This window comes from Stigmatopora argus, chromosome 1 (assembly GCF_051989625.1).
Source record: "Stigmatopora argus isolate UIUO_Sarg chromosome 1, RoL_Sarg_1.0, whole genome shotgun sequence".
Taxonomy (NCBI): Eukaryota; Metazoa; Chordata; class Actinopteri; order Syngnathiformes; family Syngnathidae; genus Stigmatopora; species Stigmatopora argus.
Genome location: NC_135387.1, coordinates 23271884 through 23291776, shown reverse-complemented (window position 1 = coordinate 23291776; position 19893 = coordinate 23271884). Strand labels below are relative to the sequence as shown.

Below are 19893 nucleotides of genomic sequence, written 5' to 3'. Positions count from 1 at the left end.
CCTACTTATGCGCATTTTCAATATCAGGGTCTCTTTTAGCTCAACACAAACCATGAGGACACAACGAGAAAGATTCAACGTTTGATAAATCTAATTTTATTCCAGGAATCAACAAGAACAGCAAAAATGTAGCGGGTCAAAATAATCCAAACGCATCCAACAAGGTAGATGGCAGACATCTGGCCTCCTGCCCACATGGGGCAGCATGCCATTATCAAACTTATCCCACCTGCACTTCAATGCAATGCAAGTCCTTTTTCCAAATGGGGGGAGCTTCCCGCCGCAGCCTTGACACTTCCGACCAAGAGAACGGGGAAGCCGGGAGGAGAGAGGAGGAGGTCCACGCGTTTTGCAGCGACCCTTCAGTTGGCTTTGGCGCGGAGCTGCGCCCTCTTGCCCGTCACGGCCTGGAAACCAGTCTTGATGCTAGCCACGGAGCAGCGCGAGTGACACGTCTCGCACTGCAGGAAATAGAGGCGGGTGTCCTTCTGCAGGATGGTCTCCGGGGAGCGGCAGGTGTGGCACGTCACGTACTCCTCTGTGGGGCGGAAGCGGGAAAGCGAGTTGAGTTGAGGACATTCAGGGTGCAGGATTTGATTCCAACCGAACAAGATGACAGCTTTTCACCAATCTGCTTGCTGTCTTACAAGTGTAATAGGTTGATTCCAGTCAGGTGCTGCTTGTCTTAGCAGTCACCTTATTGGTTAAACCAGGGGTCCCCCAATCAGTCCTCAAGGGCTGCTTTGGGTCTTGGTTTTTCTTTTAACCAATCCAGCACAGAGTATTTAACCATTGATGTTTCTGCTAAAACAACTCCGTCCAGTGGATCTACCGAATTTTCTCGCATATACACCATATTTTCCGCAAAAAAAAATGACGACTGAATCGAGGGTACGGCTTATGTGCGCACAAATTAGATTTGACATGCACGAAATGCCACAGCGCAAAAGAATGCGGCCGATACGGTCATTTATTTCAAAATAGATAAAAGATAAACAGATAAAACGCTTTTCAAAATGTATTTTGACGTCCATGAATGAAATTCGAAAAGAAAAAAAACATCTTGCATAAAATGTGAAAAAACGATTTAAATTGTGAAAAAAAAACGATTTAAAATGTGAAGAAAAAAAACGATTTAAAATGTAACGATTTTAAAGCACTTTAAGGGTACGGCTTAAAAGTGGAGGCGGCTAATATGCGAAAAAATACTGTATACCTGAATTTTTTACACAGGCCATTTTTTTAACGCGCGCCTTATAGTGCAGAAAATACGGTACTTAAAATTGGAAAACAGATTGCATTTTTTGGCACATACCGACAAGACAACTGTACTTACTGATGTATCTTCTCAAGACGTTTTCTATCTGTTTCTGTTGAAATCTTCCTTTGATCACGAGCTGGTTATTACCATCAATGGAACCACTGAAAGGACACACGACAAAAATAGTCAAAAGAATCCACGGAATGAAAAAGAGTCCTGATTTGGAATGACGTTGCTTTCATTTTTTTTGAGTTCAATTTCATGATGCAGAAATCAGAGTGGAAAGGGACTAGAAATAGATAGCCCACTCACCTCGTCCCCAGCTCAGCCAGTAGAAAGGCGAGAAGATGTTTGGGCTGACGATGCAACCTGTCGGTGAAGGTGCGCCAGAGTACATTTTTGGAAATTTGAACAAGATGCAAAAAAACGGGCAGCGTTGGCGTTAAGAGTTGGAATTACTCACAATTTGCAAATATCTGTGAAGTTGACAAAGGAGGTCTTTTTAGTTCCCACGCGCACCACTTGAGGAGGCTTCATGACAAATTTCCTCTTCTCTCCCGCCACCATGTCTGGGTTCTTTTCCCTCATGATGTTGAAAACTCGGTTCAGGAGCTGGGAGACAAATCATGTGCAACTTGATTCCAAGTGACATTCTTTCATCGCTTTTAGTCAAAACGAGTTACCGTATTTTCTCGCATATACGCCCTATTTGTCGCTGAAGAAAATGATGACTGAATCAAGTGTACGGCTTATATGCGCACAAATTAGACTTGACATGCACGAAACTACAAGGTGACAAAGACGAAACCCCATAAGGCAAGACAATGCGGCCGATACGGTCATTAATTTTTTTAAAGGAAACGCATCTTGCATAAAATGTGAAAAAACTTGTGTGCTTGCTCACCCAGGGCGCCACCATCTTACCTAGGGATGGCAAACTAGACCGTTACGGACACACTTCCTGGTTGTACTGCTCACATGACTTCCTTTTTGAATTTGTCTACGTGCAGGCAACACACTTTAGGAATGTGGAATCCAGCAATCGATTTATACAGTATCTCAAATACCACGTGCGATGATTTTTCTTAAGATTTTCCCTTCAAAGCAACACATTTGTACTCCCTATTAAAACCATGATTATGAAGGTGAAAATTGTGAATCAGAGGGCGTCTTACATGAGGGAAATTGTAAAATTCAGCGATTTTAAGACAATTTTAAGGTTATGGCTCATGCGAGAAAATACGATAGTCTTCGTGGAAAAATGAATGGTGCAAAGAGCTTGCTCTCATTTTTGACTCTGATCAAACCATTTTTTATTTGGCCAGCGTTAAAAATATTTCTTTGGAAGGCTTGTCGTTACCTCATCATATGTGTAGTCTCTCTCGGAATCAGCCCAGGCTGGTCCTGTGGTGGAACTGAATGAAATGCCATCGTTGCTTTTCCCCTCGTCATCTTCCAGTGCTGAGCAATATCATGCAAAAGCAATTTCTCATGAATATTTCATTTATACAGAAGATTATGTAATTACTACGACCATTTTCACCTTAATGAAGTACACTTTGACTTGCTTCACACGAAAAAAAAAGTGCATACTCATACAGAAGTAGAAGTGTGCCAATATATTCATAGAAAATTCTGTTTTAGAGTGCATTTTCATTAAGCAGAATTTTACACATTTTTTGAGGGTTTTTCAGAGGGGTGGTGGTGGTTCCATTCCCACATAACTCCATCTTAATATCAAAATAACAGAGAAGATTTTATCTATTACCGTCATCTTTCTCAATGAGTTCCCCTTCATCGAAATCCACTTTCTTGGCCTTCTTCTTCTTTTTCTCCGGAAGCATTGGGTCCAGGTTGTCCTCCTCGACAACATCACTTTGGTCGCCCTCAATTTTAATCTCCTGTTTGATATAAACAACAGAACTGGTTTACACCTGCATTTAAGATTAAATTGAAACACTTGTGGAAAAGAGTCACTCACTTTCATCCCCTCCTCGATGTCGTTTTCAAAAACCTTTTTGGGTTTCTTTTTCTTTTTTTTCTGGTTGAAGAAGTTGAGATCATTCAAATCATCTGATGTTTCTGGGAAAAATTCAAAAGAAACAACCGTGGTTACGTTAAGTTTGAAGCAATATTTAAGCTTCAAGGCAACATTTTACAGTGGAAAATAAAAACCAAACATCCAAACGACATTCCAACCTTTCTTTCTCCCTTCATCTTCATCAATGTCCAGGTCCTTTTCGTCCCCAGCCTCTGGTTCTGCCTCCCTCACCTCCACCTCCTTCACCTCTTCGCTTCCTAAGCCATCACCTCCTTCTTCATCCAGCATGAAGGGCTTCTTCTTCTTCTTTTTTTTCTTGGTCATGTTGGGATCGAAAATCATCTAGAAAGGAGAGCAATTGGAATCATTTAGCTCATGATAAGATTGGCTAAAATATTGGAGACAATTTTCACCCCATATATGTTCCATTTACCCTTACAAGGATCACAAAGTGTATCCCATCTGATTTTGGACAAGAGACTGGTTGCCAACCAGTGATGGAGTCTCATGACTTTCCAGGACCGCAAAGCGGTTGATATGCTTCTGACGGTTGATGTGCTCTTGAGGGAGCAGTGGGCATATGCAATGTTTGAAAATGTTGCACTCAACAACACGTCCCCCAATGGGTCCCTAACCTGGGCCGTTGAAGGCCTGCAGACCCTGAACCGGAAACGAAGAGGCACTCTGGAGTGGAACGGTCCACCTTCTGGCAGACTGGTGGGATAAGGCCTTCGCAAAAGTAAAAAATTGGCCTTCACCGAGGTGATATCAATAGCTGTTTTGGCTAATACTTTGACAATGTGTGGGTATTGTCTTATCCCCTGCTTACGCTTTTTGCTAGACCGACTTAGGGTTGATACAGTAGCTCTAACAAATTCCGAATTACAAGGATTGTATCTGCTTATTAGACAGCCTACTGGTGATAACATTGATGTCCAGGATTATGCAAATTATGAAAATGAGTTGAACGAGAATGATTTTGTTCGTCCTTTTTGAGGCCAGATATGCAAGTAAGGTGAATTCTGGTAAAGATCGGGACAACTGACTTCCCAAGTGTATTTGTATTTGTCATAAATAAAAAATGATTATGGGATTGCATACAAATATATAATAACAGGGGGGAATGTTAGGTTTATCATTATTATATGTGTACGTATCAATATTATATTATACATGTGCTTGCAACAAAGAGTTATTGATATTAATACAAAGGGCATTTTAATACATCTCTTGCAAAAGTAATGACTGTGGTTCACATCAAGAGAACTGTGCATCAAGATGGTTCACATCGAACTGTGGATTGTTTTGGGAAGCATCAGGATGGTTCACATCAAAACTCTCTCGGGAAGATTCGACAGACCTACAATTGTTTTGAGAACTGATATAAATTGTTATGAGACTCTAAAAATGTCTAGAATTCTGTGGGGCATGGTGTTAAAATCTTATGAATAAGTTAGCGAGAGAGACATCGAGTTATTAGAATGATCTTGACCGGACAGGCGGTTGGATGTATTCTCTTCTTGCAAGAATTAAAAGATGTGACTTCAGATGCCTCTTTTATTGAAAGGTGAATTTGGAAATACCTAAGGATAAACCTATCAAATATTATAATAACAAACATTCTAACTGTAACTTTGTAGTAGTTTTGGTCAAAACATCGAAGCATCGCTATGACAGATTGACCCTAGCAAAATTCCCATGTTATTTGGACGCAATTATGACATCTTTCTAGCAATGTAACGTGGCTGCGATTTCTTGATTCACAGTCTCATAAAACTTTATCTAATAAAACAAGACAACAACTAGGTCATTTTAATTGAAAGCAACGACGTTTGCAGCTCAACACACGAACAACCACACGACTCTGTTGTTCAAGATAGGAACACTAAGGCTAGCACCAATGCTAATGTTAGCTAACCTATCTCGTAGCCTAATTCCATCCGGTTTACGCTCTTCAATAGCGGTGACAAGTCATCCAGACAGCCCTATGTGAACGGTTGCTTTCAACTCAAGAAGGCGGCGTGCTATAAGGCAATGAAGGAAGCATCGAGGCTCCGTTCTTGCTTGCACGCGCTGTTCTTAGCTCGGCACCGGCCATGTGAGAACTACGGCGGACCGGGAGTGCCGAGGCCCGAGTCATCCTCATCTCCAACCCGATTCATAAACTCACATAATAGACCTCTTAACGCATAGAATTAAACTGTAATGATTTTGAAAAGTAAGCTTATGACGTACCTCGTCTCCGGACATGTTTGCGAATGGAGCAGTTTCGGAAAGCTAGCTACTTTTTTGTTTCTTGACGGGTTCTATAGTACAGCAGGTATCTTGCGTCAGCGCAATACTCGCAGTACGCATGCGTTCGACGACGTGACGTCACTTCCCCGCGACATGGCTTCTTCAGGAACGAAAGTACATACACTAATAATTACCTTTTTGACATGATGTTGAGCAATACTTAATTAAAAAAAGGCTACAAAATCTAACAAATTTAAAATATATTAAAATAACGTACATTCTTGTTTCTCTAATGTCACCTGTGCTATTGCCCAGCCCAATTTATTGAGGTCTACTACATTTTAGGACAATAAAGTTAAAATCATAGGGAAATTGATACGTCTTGGTGAGGTTTTTGTTTTCCAGTAAAACTATTTTAATGTTTCTTACAAGTGTCATAAGACTCATAATCATCACACGGCGCCTGTCGTGAACACCATGAGAACGCTTAGAACACTTATTAACACTGAGGATAGATGTTATAAAGTGTTCTAATCGTAGTAAAGTTCCAAAAATCCAACCAAATCCATTTGGGACAATGTCAACTTAGCACCAAGTAACATAGTTTACTGTGTGACACTCAATGACATGTGTCATAAGCATTTATAATCATGACAGGCAGTGTGTTCATGATAATCTCATGAGGATACAAATAAATTGAAACCCTTTTTTGGCTTCCTATTCAAGTAGATAATTGTGTAGCAAAGGTGAAGTAAAAAAAAAGAGGTGGCCGTGGGTGACAAAAGTATAAGAATTGTCTTCTTTTAATGAACTCGCAAATAATATTCTTATCTGGATAAATAAAAGATTGAAATGCATACATGCTAGCCCACCTGCAATTTCATTGTTTCCCCCACAATGTAAAAAATATACATCATGAATCTGAAACTGTAAAACACTTCTGGACTCCAAACTCCGATACAAAATGTCATTAAAGTTAAAGATGCAACGGAGCGAAAACCGTTCTATTCCCATGTGGATATAGTTGAAATGTGACCATACTGGCTATTTGTAACCTTCTACCCATAACATTTGAAACATAGACCTTAATATTGAGAATCAGGTTGAATGTGTTGAAATGCTTTGAAGTGGTTCCTCTTCTAGTCGTGCCTTCTTTTTGCTGACATGTCACTTTTTTGTTACATGCTTCCCACACACAACAACGTGTGAGATGTTCAACAAGAGTGGGGATTTCTTATAGTAGAAAAACAGACACAAGTGGGGGTATTTACATCAATTAACTCATCCTTGGCGGGGATGTGGGTACAATTCTTTCTGGGAATAAAATGTATGTAAAGAGTCGTGTCACAATGTCACGCTGACCTGAACTCTGACAAACAGGTGCTCCTTAAATAGCAGTGACTTTTCTGTCTGGCACCGACAAGCGTTAGCGAGCCGCTAACAGAACAAAATGGGGGTAAATCTAAAACATGGGTAAAGAAAGATTACAACACTTGAGATTTTTTGGGGGGGTGGGGGGAGTGTTAAATTGCGTTCAGGCCACCTCATCCAAAACAAACCAACATCTTTTATTAGTCCATCTGAGCCTAATCTTCCTCAGCTCTGCTCGGTCGGTGATGCAAGTAAGCGAGATGTGTCGCATGATGATGTGTTTACATGGCTTCCATTCCCCAGCGCTTCAAGTCGCCCATGTCGTCCTCGTCATCCTCTTTCTTTGCAGCTTCGGGAAAAGAACGATATGTATAATGGGGAAATTGGGAGAAAAGATTCAATTTCCACTCTCATAGGAAAAAAAAAAAGAATAACATCTCACCAGGTCTTGAAGGTAATGAAGTAGAAGGCACGTTGGGAAGGGGGACGTTCTCCGCTCCGACGTCCAGCAAATTTTTATCCAGCTCTTCTTGTTCCAACTCCTCCAGTTCAGCAAGAAGCTCATCCTGTTAAAAAAAAGTCAAAGTACATTACAGTAATCCCTCGATTATCGCGGCTTCACTACATCACGTTTTTTTTTCTAGGGGAAATTTTTTTTTGTTAATTTAATTTTTTTCTAAGTTCATAAAAATTTGAAAATCCACGCTGAAATTCACAAGTGGAAGCCATTCCCCTGTCCTCAACTTGCAATTAGAACTCAGCACTGAAGTAAAAAAAAATCTATACAGTGGTACCTCGACATACAGCATTTTGAGATAAGAGTAAAATTTCGAGCAAAAAATTATCTTTAGATATGAGAACAATTTAGAGATACGGGAAAGCCAGGTGGCCAAGACATGAGAGGCTGTTTATCATTGTAGCGCACGGTCTTTTTTGCCCCATCTCTTTCGTGTATAACAGATATCTACGAGCACTGGGCGGAGCGTTGCATTTTTTTCAGTGGTTTTTTTTCGTCACTCAGCGCGAGTGGCGTAGCGATCGCTAGTGCGAGTATATATTACTTCTCGTTGGCAAGTGGTCGTGCGTTATCCTATTGTGACGACATTTGTGTGCATCATTTTGGGAATATTTTGAAGGGAATACAAAAGCAAACAGCACATCAATAGAGAAAGTCAGGGTGGAGCCGGGGCAAATACAGCCAACCGGGCCGGAATTAAGTTTAGTGTAAGGTTAGATTAATCTTATTTTTGAGTGTGTCTGCATCGCAATCTAAGTTCATTTAAATTAGTTTATGTTATTAAACGAGCGCGTTGCCGTGCAAAAAGCACCCCCCCTCTCTCTCTGTCCTTCTCTCTCTTTACCCCCTTTGAAATCCGTATAATTTTAGTACTATTAAACACATTTTAGTAATATTAAACCACTAGTTATGTGTTACTTGGTTAATAGATGGCGAATTAGAAGAAATAAAACATTTTTTTCCAATCCAATATCCTGTTTTTGGTGTTTTTTCAGAGGGTTGGAATGAATCAATTTGTTTTTAGTTAATTTCAATGGGAAACGTTCGTTCGAGTTACGAGAATAGCGACATACGAGCTCAGTCCAGGAAATGAATTAAGATCGTATCTCGAGGTACCACTGTATATATATATATATATATATATATATATATATATATATATATATATATATATATATATATATATATATATATATATATATATATATATATATATATATATATATATATATATATATATATGTATTTTAAAGCTCATAAAAATGTGAAAATCTACGCTGAAATTCACAAGCGGAAGCCACTGCCCTGTCCTCCTAGATGGAGCTGTAGCAGTAGTTACAGTAGTAGTACTTAGGAGTTATGCATCAACTAGATTGAGCTGTGCAAAAGGGAATTTCACGTAATGATGAACCAATATTGACCAACATATGAGGGGACTTTTGATAAAAAGTCTTTTGGTTGAACCTTATAGTGTGGAAAATACAGTCTATATTTGCAGTACATCAACTTTGAGAGGCATTGTGACTCGTGCCACCTATTGTTCAATTTGCAATCAAGCTGAATTTAAGCTTCTTGTGGGGCCCACGTTCAACCACATTTCCATAATTTGCTGCAGGCCAATTTAAACTAAACGACAGTTGGCCCACGTAGCTTGGACACCACTGGTTTAGGCTCTGTTCACCCTGCAAGATCCTAGAAACATCGTTCAGATTTTTGTTTTAAATACATTTGCGCACGAAGACAGAGTTGGCAACTCAAGTCATTTGACTGAAACTTGTAAAAAGAGTGCATTCACACTTTGGCCTGAATGCATCCCATTCCAAATTGAATTAAAGTGCAATTAGCGGGCCTTCCAAGAGGGGGCGCCCCCTACCTCATCCAAATCTTCTCCGAAGCCTACAGGTTTGGAGATGGCGTCGGAGATTTCTTGGGCCAGCTCTTGCTGCTCGGTGATGTCCTGCATCAAGTCGTCCACCTTGTCAATATCCCTGAAACAAAAAGCAGCGGAACGGTGACTCCGGCGCGCCACCCGTCAATCTCGAATCGCTGGCGTGCATCGGCAGTTCTCGCTTACATGTTTTCGTGAGCGGACTTCATGGCCTTGGCGGCAAAGCCCAGATTCTTCAGCACTTCGGTGTTCGTATTGGCGTTTTCCAGAGCTTCTCTCTGGAACTCGATGGTGGACAGCGTGCCGTCGATCTGGCCCAGCTGCTTCTCGTAGCGTTTCTTTCTTTTCAAAGCCTGCAGAGCCGCTGCGGTTGGGCAAAAGCGGGACAACGGATCAGAGACTTTTTTTGTTACAAATGCTCCATCATAGTTAAAGTTGTTTGTTATTCTTTTTTGGTGAAAATAACTGAGAGCAGCTATTTGCCACTCTGAGCAGCCACACATACCGTATTAACTTGTGTATAAGCCGCCCCCTGATTCACAATTTTCCCCTCCATATTCATGGTTTTAATAGGGAGTACAAATGTATTACTTTGAAGGGAAAATCTTAAGAAAAATCATCGGATGTGGTATTTCTGAGATACTGTATGAATCAAAGGCACATTATTAGGGTTAATATTAGAAGGAAGTTAATATGCCTGTCTTTCTAAATGCCAAATATCAAATTATTCAATTTGAAAAAATAAATAAGTTTATCTTGATGAGAACCTGATGCTTTTTAATGAAAGAAATTACAATTTTCTTACCAGAAGTTTAAGATGTTGTGGCAGCCATACTGCTTCTAATGTCAAAATATCTCGATTATTTCAATGGTTCATATTACTGCAATAGTTGTCACCTTCGACCAAAAAATAAAACAAAAAAATCAAAGTGAAATTTTGTTTTATTTCAAAGTCACTTTTAACTAGGTTAGACGGCGGTGCCCTAGGTAAGATCCCAGCGCCCCTAGGTAACATGGCGACGCCCCTGGGCGAGCAGTGACAGGCACCAGTGAGTTTTTTTTCATGTTGTATGAAAGATACATTTTTTCCCCTTGAATTTCATTCATAGACGTCAAAATACATTCGTCTTTGTCACCTTCCAGTTTCGTGCATGTCGTCTTTTTATGCACATATAAGCCGTACCCTCGATTCAGTCATCATTTTTATGTCCGACAAATGCGGCTTATATGTGAGTAAACACGGTAGTTTATAATGAGCAGGTTGACCTACATCTCACTTTGCAAAATCTTATTAATTCACAGTCTAGGAAGAACTCAACATTTAAAAAAAACATATATTATATAAGTATTTGTCAAATAATGAGCCTTTCACTTAGTTACCTTCTTTTTTGCTAACCTAACATAATTTACTTCATTTGAAACATTAAAAACAAGAGGTTGAATATTTTTAGGGGATCGCAGTAGTTTAAAAAAATCAATTAGGGTTATTTTACAGTAGTTACACTTATAACCTAATCGCTGCCATTGACGGCGACGGAAGTCCAATCCGTTTGAAATGGGAGGAATATTAGTGGATAATGTTGTTGTGTCTTTGACGTTACACGGAAAAAGTACGGTTTTAATTTATGTCAGTCGAAGTACGAGGACTTTGAGCAGCTAACATGGCGGACATATTTAAGTTTTCCATTTGAGTAGGCTAATCAGTGTTGAACTTTGTTTACTTTCCGTCATTTACTTTGGCCGCGATTACCTAATAGCTGTTAACTCTTGTTCTTACACAGGCAAGTTTTATGATGCAACTATCCATTTGAATCTATTTATAAGTTATGATTTTACTTCTACTAGTCGTCGGTTACCGTTCAGTTAAGTGGCTAAACTAGAACATTAAAGACTACCGTAGTATGTGTGATAGTTGGTTTATCACCCACGTAGTCGGTAATGATGTCAAAAAACGAAATAAACCTCTGAACTTAAAATAAAAATTTAGATAGTAGATTGTCAAGGGCGTCAATGAATAAAATTAGGTTGTCAAATTTGGGGCAACATCGACCACGACGGCGGCTCGGTAGCGTTAGCAAATTAGCTAGGATGCTAACTCCACCACCGATGAAAAGTAGCACAATTTAATTACCGAGAAAGAAGCGCGCGAACAAAACGCTAACAGATTTCTTACCCCTTTTGTTTTTCGTGCCATTTTTCTTGGCTATTTGCAGCTCTTGCTCAATTTTCTTCTCGAGGAATTCCTGCTTCTTGGTTAGCATCTCCTCGGTTTCGCGGAGTTTCTGGATAGCCTCCTGTGGGCTTGGTCCTTTGCTCCCTTTTCCTCCTCCACCAAATATCTTCCCGAACAACGACATGGCCCAAATGCAACTCGGTAGTGTACTTAAAACTATATATATAATGAAATCTTCAGTTGATTGGGATTGGCTCGCTGGCAGCTCGGCTACTCTTGACACTTCGCCCTGCCTGGAGGATTGTTGATGTTTCTCTATTTCCGGGACAAGGCCGGGGAACGTCACGAGCCACGATGACGACAGTCGACACAGTACGCACCACCAGTTTGTCTCCACCTAGTGGACATGTGCAAATTAGCTGGAAAAACCAGTCCTATCCAAATCATGTGTCAAAGTGGCGGCCCGGGGGCCAAATCTGGGCCGCCGCATCACTTTGTGTGGCCCGGGAAAGTAAATCATGAGTGCCGACTTTCTGTTTTAGGATCAAATTAAAATAAAGAGTATAGATGTATTAAATTTCCTGATTTTCCCCCTCTTAAATCAATAATTGTAATTTTTTAATCTTTTTTTTCTGTGTTTTTAGTTCAAAAATCATTTTGTAAAATCTAAATATATATAAAAAAGCTAAAATAAACAGTTTTAGATCTATAAAAACTGAATATTCAGGGATTTTAATCCAGTTCTTTTAATCAATTTATTTAAAAAAAAATCTAAATATTATATCTAAAATGGTCCGGCCCATGTGAAATCAAGTTGACGTTAAAGCAGCCTGTGAACCAACCCGAGTCTGACACCCTTGAAGTAGCTTAGTATCTTACTCATACTGTACATGCAGAATTACATGCAATTTTTTTTCGACACAGGCACTGTTAAAACTAGAATTTTGCGAATTATGTGATTGTGGAACCTTCCCCCCCCACAAAAAAACAATAGGAAACAATCCAAAATTTATAGAAAGTGACCTGTAAGTACCATAAAATGACACAAAATGGACTCACTCACTGCCTGCCATTGACAACGATAGAGGTTCAATTCACTGTAGATGCTCATCTTTCAGTGCCATTAAATGACCTTTTTATGGCCAAAAATAAATTGGACACGGAATCTAGTTGACATTAATGTGGCCACAAACCAAACTGAGCTTGACACACCTGGTTGAAGTGGACAACTTTTAAAATTTCTGTTAGAAGTTCAAATTCATGACCTCAAAGATAAAGACAGCCACTGGTTATGGCCCCAGATGATTTATTTTGATAGAATTGAACTCATTGTCTACCATTGAAAGCAATATACATCAATTTAAATTGGCAATGGCAAATATGAAGCAGAGACAATTTGATCAACTGTTGCATACAAGTGTTTATTGAAAATGTCCACATTGGTTTTGCATGAGTAAGCGGCTCTGCTCTTCCCATACACAAGTGGAGGGCCATTGCTGGCAAAGTGCAGTCAGGGAAAAGCGAATAATCTTGCTAACACCTACGTGGAGGAAATTCTCCCGATGCTTTCGTAGCCGAGACCGGACGAAAGCCCCGAGAACTTTGAACGGAGATAACGGACCCGTGCCTTTTCGGGCACGCGGGCAACCTCGACAAACGTGAACGTACAGAAAGCAGAAGTCCAGAATACAAACGTCGACATTGCTAGCGTTTAATCTCCGCGTAGATGATCGGGAAACAAGAGTGTTTGTTTTAAGTGTCATCGCCACTGACTGCGAACTGCGTGAGCTCTTTCGAGAACGAGAGCAATGGACGGAGCCGACCGACGGAACTGAATGCGGCGATTCTTTCACACGCGCCAACGGTTGAAAACTCAACGTAGAACCGTTTGTTTTCTTAGAACACATTCGAACATTTCCCGGAAGCCCTGCCGTGGCAAGCAAGAACAATATTGCCTCGAAGGTTATAAGAACGAAGGGGAGAGAAAAGGGAAATCCGCGAAGACGTCCGTCCTCGCGTCCTTCCCGGGCTTACCGGCTGGCCGTCCGTCCGTCCGTGACGACGCGCAGTCCGCCTGTGGGCTTACAGGAGCAGCTTGCCGATGATGACTCCCATGACAAAGACGAGAACGCAGAACGCTAGGACGCGGTTGCTCAGGCCCGGCTCCTTGGACGCCACCATATTGGAGCTGGGCACCGCCCCCGCCAATTTTCTCCTTCGCAACCCGTCACTCTCCTGCCGCACGCCGACCGAGTGAGAGTGTCATGAAAGAAAAAGAAAATAATAATAATAAAGTTTAGAGTCGGGCGGCCCGGCCCACGGATGAGCGGTTAGTGCGTCGGCCTCACTGTGGGGGACCTGGGTTCAAATCCAGGTCGGCCCACCTGTATTGAGCTTGCATGTTCTCCCCGGGTCTGCGTGGGTTTTCTTCGGGTACTCTGGTTTCCTCCCACATCCAAAGACATGCATGCTAGGCTGATTGATCACTCTAAATTTCCCCTAGGGATATGATTGGTTGTCCTTTTGTCTCCTTATGCCCTGCGATTGGCTGGCCCCCAATTCAGTGTCCCCCGCCTCTGGCCCAAAAGCAGCTGGGATAGGCTCCAGCACCCCCCGCGATCCTAGTGAGTCCGGAAAATGAGATGAGATGAGAAGTTTAGAGTCATTATAGACCTTTTTAGAGGATCAGATTCAGGTTTAAAAAAAAGTTAAAAATCGGGTTGCCAGCCACTGGCAGGGCACAAGGAGACAAAGGACAACCAATCGTAGCCAGGGACAATTTAGAGTGTTCAACCAGCCTACCCTGCATGTTTTTGGAATGTGGGAGTAAACCCGGAGTACCCAAAGAAAACCCACGCAAGCATAGGAAGAACATGCAAACTCTACAAGGTCGGAATCTAGGATCGAACCCTCGACCCGAGAACTGTGAGGACGACGCGCTAACCGCTCAACGACCGGTGGGGAAACACTGATCTAGGGATGGTGCATGTCTCACCCGGATCTGTTTGTTCTCTTCTCTTTGGTTCTGCACATCCAATTGCAGTCGCTTGTACTCCTCCATGATGTTCTTCCTCTCGCCGTCATCCGTCCAGGTGACGGCTGACTTGGGCAATCCGGTGTGCTCCGCCTTAAGGGAAGAGGTAGAGGACACCACAGTGTGGTAGATGTCCACCTCATGCTGTAAAAGTGGAGCGAGTGGATGGATGTCAGGTGCAAACAAACAAAAAATACTACATATAAATGAATAAACAAAATCGCTGAGACATTTGATCGTAGATAAAGCTGCTAAAGCAAGGGTGTCCAAACCACAAGTTTTATTGACCCAGTGTAAATAATGAAAACAAAGCAAAAAAGAAATCATTGAAATTGCCCCGCACAAGAAGCTTAAATACAGCATACTTTTTGCCTGCTATGTTGAAATCAATGTAGGGAACTGGGTAGAATTTCAGTAGTTGGCTGTATATGAACTTGTGTGTTAGATTGATTGTGTGTGTGTGTGTGTGTGTGTGTGTGTGTTTTTAATACTTTGATGTTGCGATATCCCTATACCTCTGGATTATTTCGTACTCTCAACCCTTAACACCTTTACTGACATTGACAGTTCTCGATATCTAATCCATTTCAAAGGGCAAAGAGTGATCATGTTTCACTGCCATCGACAGCGATAAGACATCCAATCCAATTTGTCTGGCAAGCACCATTCCATCCCGGTCAATGGCAGCCGTCGTTAAAAATAAATTCCCTATCTTCTTTTGCACGATGGCAATCCTCTGTTTAACCCCCAAAAAGTGAAATGCATCCTTTCATTTTTCTCCCTTTGCCCCCAAAGAAACAAAGTTTGGACACCCCTGTGCTGAGGGATGAGTTGATAATGGCAGACGGGATGACACGTACCTCGCAGTCTTGATTTTGGAAAGGCATTTCGTGGGTACATCTCAGTTTGGTATCCATCAGGTCCTCCGGCTTGGCGTACTTCCACTGTGGGTGTGGTCATAAAACGGGGAAAAAAAAGGACAAATTAACTAGCATCTTTCATGATACACTTCAACAGGACGCAGAGAATTTGAGGTAAATGCCAGAAATAACCAACTTTTAGATACAGAAAGTATTGAACTATCAAATAACTGGCCATGATTTTGACAATCGGAAAAGTGTTTAATAGACATTTTCACCTTAACATCAACACTTTTTTAAAAAAAATTAAACGGCTGAATAGTACTTATTGGGGATGTCCCCGAACCGATCACATGATCGGAAATTGGCTGGAATCCAATCAAAGCCAGCCTTGCCAGTTTAAATAAACTTAATACAGTGGGATAAAAACAAAATGCACCAGAGTATAACGATTACGGATGTCCCCAGATAGGATCAAAAATTGGGCCGGAAGAAGATCGGAATTGAGTAAAAACAAAACAAAATAAAAGATCGGAAAAGAAAGATTTTTTTAAAATTTGAGGCCACAAAAGCAACAAATTAGGAGGATGTTGTCAAAAGAAAAAATAAAATATGTCTGTACTATGCAACATTTTTAGAAGATTGGAATCGGGTAGAAACAATTGTGTTTAAGATTTTTTAAATGACAAAAAAAAGATCAAGATGGACAAAGATGTTGTCAAAGAAAAAAAAAAAGAATAAATTATTAGGCAAAGATTGTTGTTTTGTTTTCCTTTTTTGTCAGCTACGACTTCCAGTAGTCGTTTTCCATCCTTTCGGTTGCAAATGATTGAAAACTAACAAAGTAGTTGTTGTTGTTGTTGTCCTTGTAGTCGCTACAATGAACGCAAAACTGCTTTTGGCTTTGACAGTAGGCATTTTTGCACGGCGGTTTAACTTTGTTCTGAACGGCAGTCAACATCTTTTCCCACGTTTGTCTGCATCTCTCATTTTTCCAATCTTTTCATGAGGTTAAGCTTCATTTCCACACTAATTGCTTTTCATTTGGCTGCCTAACCACGCCACTAGAAGACGATACTTTATTTTTCACTTGGCCCACAATAAAAAAAAAAGGAGGGCGAAAAAGGAAAAGCTACATGTCGGACGAGGAAAGGGTGCCATGAAGTGAAAACAGGGTAGGCCAAGGACATCGTTAAGCTGAAAACTCCTTATAGTCAGTTCTTTTATTTGGCTGTGCAGTGTGGACACTCACAGAGCTCTCGATGTCATTCCTGTCGTAGAGAATCATCGACAACACCATGAATCTGTGTTTTGTCTTCTCGTTGGGGTCGTAGTCGAAAGGCTGCAGCATGACTGTAAAAAAAAAAACACAAAATGCAACTTCTTTACTCAAATAACATCTGGAAATCATTTGTCAGCAGATACTGTATACAGTAATCCCTCGATTATCGCGTCTTCAATTAGCGCAAATTCACTACTATTTCCCCCCGCTATTAATTATTTAATTTTTTTTTTTTTTTTTAAGTTCATAAAAACGTGAAAGTCCACGCTAAAACTCGTAAGCGGCAGCCACTTTTTCTACTAGGACTCAGCACTGAAGAAAAATAATAATTTTAAAAAAGTTATAATAGGGGTGACCCTACTTGGCGATTTTTTTGATTATCGCGGCTATGTCTGGTCTACATTAACCGCGATATTCGAGGGATTACTGTATCAACTTCGTTAAAGTTGAAGTAATTGCATACCTGTCAACCTCTGCCGATAACTTCCCTTATAAATGATTATGATTCCCCTTACAAACCCCCAAAAAAACCTTACAAACACCGTACGACTCGTACGGTGTTTGTAAGGTTTTTTTGGGGTTTGTAAGGGGAATCATAATCATTTATAAGGGCAGTTATCGGCAGAAGTTGACAGGTATGTAATTGGAGCTCCTGCTAAATTTTGTAGAAAAATACATGGTGGATGTCACTAGCCTTTTCAAGTAGAAGTGCATCTCAATAAAACAGTACTTAACAGTAATTAATTCAAGAGTTCATTTCAAAAAAATGATACATAAGCTACACAAACATGGCAAAAATATAGCATACAGCTGCGCCCCGTTGAATGGACCAATTCATACATATTTCATGAAATATTCCGTCCACCGCACTCAAACATTTTGAACTTGTTTTAATCAAAAAGGGAAGAAATCGTAGCGATTCTATTTTTTTTCTTCCATTTTAAATATGTTAATATTTTAAATAAAAAAAACAGCTAATGTTCTTATTTTATTTATTTAAATATGTATTTATTTCAGAAAATATTTGAATATGTAAATATAAAAAATAGTAAATATTCTACTTTTATTCTTTCATTTAATTCCAAAAAGTAAAGGAAATAAAAAGAAATCAGACACAAAATCTCTACTTTCATCCTTGATCTTGGTAATTTACCAAAATGAGATATTTGCAAGCATCTGCTACTGGGAAACAACAATTTATTTACATAGTATATTTGTAGTGGAACTTTTCACAGCTCCTATTTTTGGTTCCAATGCACATATCCAGCTGAAATGAAACATACCAGTAATCGGTAATTGATAAAAACCCTGGTTTGTGGCAGCCCTAGTCTCACCATCAGGGAAACCCCAAATACTGACCCAAAACACTGATGGAGGCTCCGGCATCGATGATACCGCCGTTGGGGCGAACGCAATAACGGCGAGGCATGTTTGTCTTGATTTTAAAACACACATCATGTGACGTGGGGTTGGTGAGCTTCAAATATGTGGTGACAACGTCTGTGAAAGGTCCTGAGGACGAAATGACAGGATTAGTCAGGATAGAATGGACGTCTATGTCCGTCGTTAGCAACCAATTACATTCAAATTCCTAATTCGCCACTTTTAACACTTTTAAGTCTCTGAGAACTACCGCATTTATTCGAATACAACGTGCACACGTGTATAAAGCTCACCCATAATTTGTGACTAAAAATTGGTATACATTTTTTTCCCACTTTTACTCAGCTCACACCAAGGATTTTACTGGTACTGGTAACTGGCAAATGCTGAACACATGCGGCCATGAGAAAACATTTATTCACAACATATGGTATGGAAACCTGGTAAAACAAACTACCGGTATGAACACAATTCTCAAATAGAATGTACTATTTCAAATCCTTAAAGTCTAATTCATCACCATAATATTTAAAAATGTTCATCATCATCATCAGATTCACCAAACAATTGATTCCATTCTTGAGTTATTTTTATCAAGTGTGAGCACCGGCCAATAGAACGGGCTCTCGCGCCCCATCTGGCGGACAAAGACAGGTCTTACGTCTCTCAATTTAACGGCTGCCTAGGGGACTTTTTCACCGGCGGAGGGCAGTGTTTTACCGGGATTCGTGTATAACGGGCACCTGAACTTTACTTGTTTTTGGGTACAAAAATTGGCGCGCTATACTCGAATGAATACGGGAAGTGAATTCGCAAATTAGCATTTAGTTAGCAAATTAGCATGTAGTTAGCAAATTAGCATATAGTTACGACAAGAGCTCGAAAGCAATGTTGTGGACGGCAGGCCCGCAATGCCAATATTTGCCTTTCCAAATAGTCAACCGAGACGGTAACGCGGGGCGCCGCTGGCCTGCAAACGTGACAACAGTCCAAACGTTTACGCCATTGATATGCAACGCGGCGACAAACGAAAACGAGCGGGGACAAGGTATATACCTCGGAATTTCAGTTCATATTGCGGCTCGAGCACCAGGACTTGTTGTGATCCGGCCATGTCCCAGAGCTTCTTCTTTGCTCGGGGCGGCGACGGTTCGGTTCACAGGTGGCCGGGAGAGGAGAGGCGGGAGACAACAAGGTCCACGTCCGCGGTTTCCTTGGAGTTCGAGCAGTGAAAGTCGAGGACGTTGACGACGACGACTTGGGATATGCAATATGAAGCGTGTCCTTCTGCCACCGACAGCTGCTGGAAGCTAACTTGCTCACTATGCTAGAAGAGCAGCGAAGGGCGGGACGACATGGGCTAGTCAAGTGGGCGGGACTTCCGGTATTAAATCCGATTTTATTCAAGAACTTTCTTTATATACCTGCAAAAAGATCGAAACGTTCGTTTCCATCTCAATTCCTTTTCTTAAATCGCTTGAATAAAATGAGTATATACTATGGTTTATAAATCATGTACAACCTATTTTTCACGATTTAATACGCTGCAAGGACGACATATAATTATTGTTCAAACTCATAAACTTTATTGTAACCTTCACGGACAGGCGGGTCAGCTATTCTAACGTTGAAAAAAAAATGAATTAGTGTTATCGTATTAAAATATATTAAATTATACAAACTTTAAAAAAATAATGCATTGTTAAAAGCTGAGTGAAATGAAAATGAATAAAAATAAACTCATTGTACGCAATTGGCGATGAATCGTCAAATTATGTAAACTGGGAGGACTGGTTTTGAATGCAAATCTTTCCGTGCCAGAAAGGGTTGTGCCGGCAGGAACTTAAT

The 19893-nt window shown here is 40.6% G+C and overlaps 3 protein-coding genes across 3 annotated transcripts; all 3 read right to left on the bottom strand.

Moving 5' to 3' along the window:
* Positions 1 to 73: 73 nt before the first annotated feature.
* On the bottom strand, positions 74 to 5705 carry eif2s2 (eukaryotic translation initiation factor 2, subunit 2 beta). Its single transcript, XM_077609707.1, has 9 exons — positions 5538 to 5705; positions 3461 to 3644; positions 3243 to 3343; positions 3030 to 3162; positions 2622 to 2722; positions 1725 to 1873; positions 1574 to 1630; positions 1337 to 1422; positions 74 to 538 (listed from the first exon to the last, which is right to left on the bottom strand). The coding sequence occupies exons 1-9, from the start codon at positions 5550 to 5552 to the stop codon at positions 363 to 365; spliced, it is 1002 nt and encodes a 333-aa protein (XP_077465833.1). The 5' UTR covers positions 5553 to 5705; the 3' UTR covers positions 74 to 362.
* A 617-nt stretch (positions 5706 to 6322) lies between these two features.
* Positions 6323 to 11847, bottom strand: LOC144082500 (charged multivesicular body protein 4c-like). Its single transcript, XM_077609715.1, has 5 exons — positions 11487 to 11847; positions 9500 to 9677; positions 9299 to 9413; positions 7351 to 7474; positions 6323 to 7257 (listed from the first exon to the last, which is right to left on the bottom strand). The coding sequence occupies exons 1-5, from the start codon at positions 11668 to 11670 to the stop codon at positions 7190 to 7192; spliced, it is 669 nt and encodes a 222-aa protein (XP_077465841.1). The 5' UTR covers positions 11671 to 11847; the 3' UTR covers positions 6323 to 7189.
* Positions 11848 to 12888: 1041 nt separating this feature from the next.
* LOC144082483 (vesicle-associated membrane protein-associated protein B-like) lies at positions 12889 to 19425 on the bottom strand. The gene is made up of 6 exons (XM_077609694.1): positions 19102 to 19425; positions 18022 to 18174; positions 16633 to 16733; positions 15381 to 15464; positions 14482 to 14664; positions 12889 to 13721 (listed from the first exon to the last, which is right to left on the bottom strand). The coding sequence occupies exons 1-6, from the start codon at positions 19157 to 19159 to the stop codon at positions 13569 to 13571; spliced, it is 732 nt and encodes a 243-aa protein (XP_077465820.1). The 5' UTR covers positions 19160 to 19425; the 3' UTR covers positions 12889 to 13568.
* Positions 19426 to 19893: the final 468 nt, after the last annotated feature.

Coding starts and splice junctions, on each gene's coding strand:
- eif2s2 (XM_077609707.1), bottom strand. Junction 3,344..3,460: donor AGATGAAGGGAGAAAGAAAG/GTTGGAATGTCG, acceptor AATTTTTCCCAG/AAACATCAGATGATTTGAAT. Junction 2,723..3,029: donor ACTCATTGAGAAAGATGACG/GTAATAGATAAA, acceptor GATATTGCTCAG/CACTGGAAGATGACGAGGGG.
- LOC144082483 (XM_077609694.1), bottom strand. CDS start 19,159: ATGGCCGGATCACAACAAGTCCTGGTGCTCGAGCCGCAATATGAACTG. Junction 18,175..19,101: donor ATATGAACTGAAATTCCGAG/GTATATACCTTG, acceptor TTTCGTCCTCAG/GACCTTTCACAGACGTTGTC. Junction 14,665..15,380: donor TCCAAAATCAAGACTGCGAG/GTACGTGTCATC, acceptor CCACTTTTACAG/CATGAGGTGGACATCTACCA.
- LOC144082500 (XM_077609715.1), bottom strand. CDS start 11,670: ATGTCGTTGTTCGGGAAGATATTTGGTGGAGGAGGAAAAGGGAGCAAA. Junction 9,414..9,499: donor AAGTCCGCTCACGAAAACAT/GTAAGCGAGAAC, acceptor TTTTTGTTTCAG/GGATATTGACAAGGTGGACG. Junction 7,258..7,350: donor TTCATTACCTTCAAGACCTG/GTGAGATGTTAT, acceptor CTTTTCCCGAAG/CTGCAAAGAAAGAGGATGAC.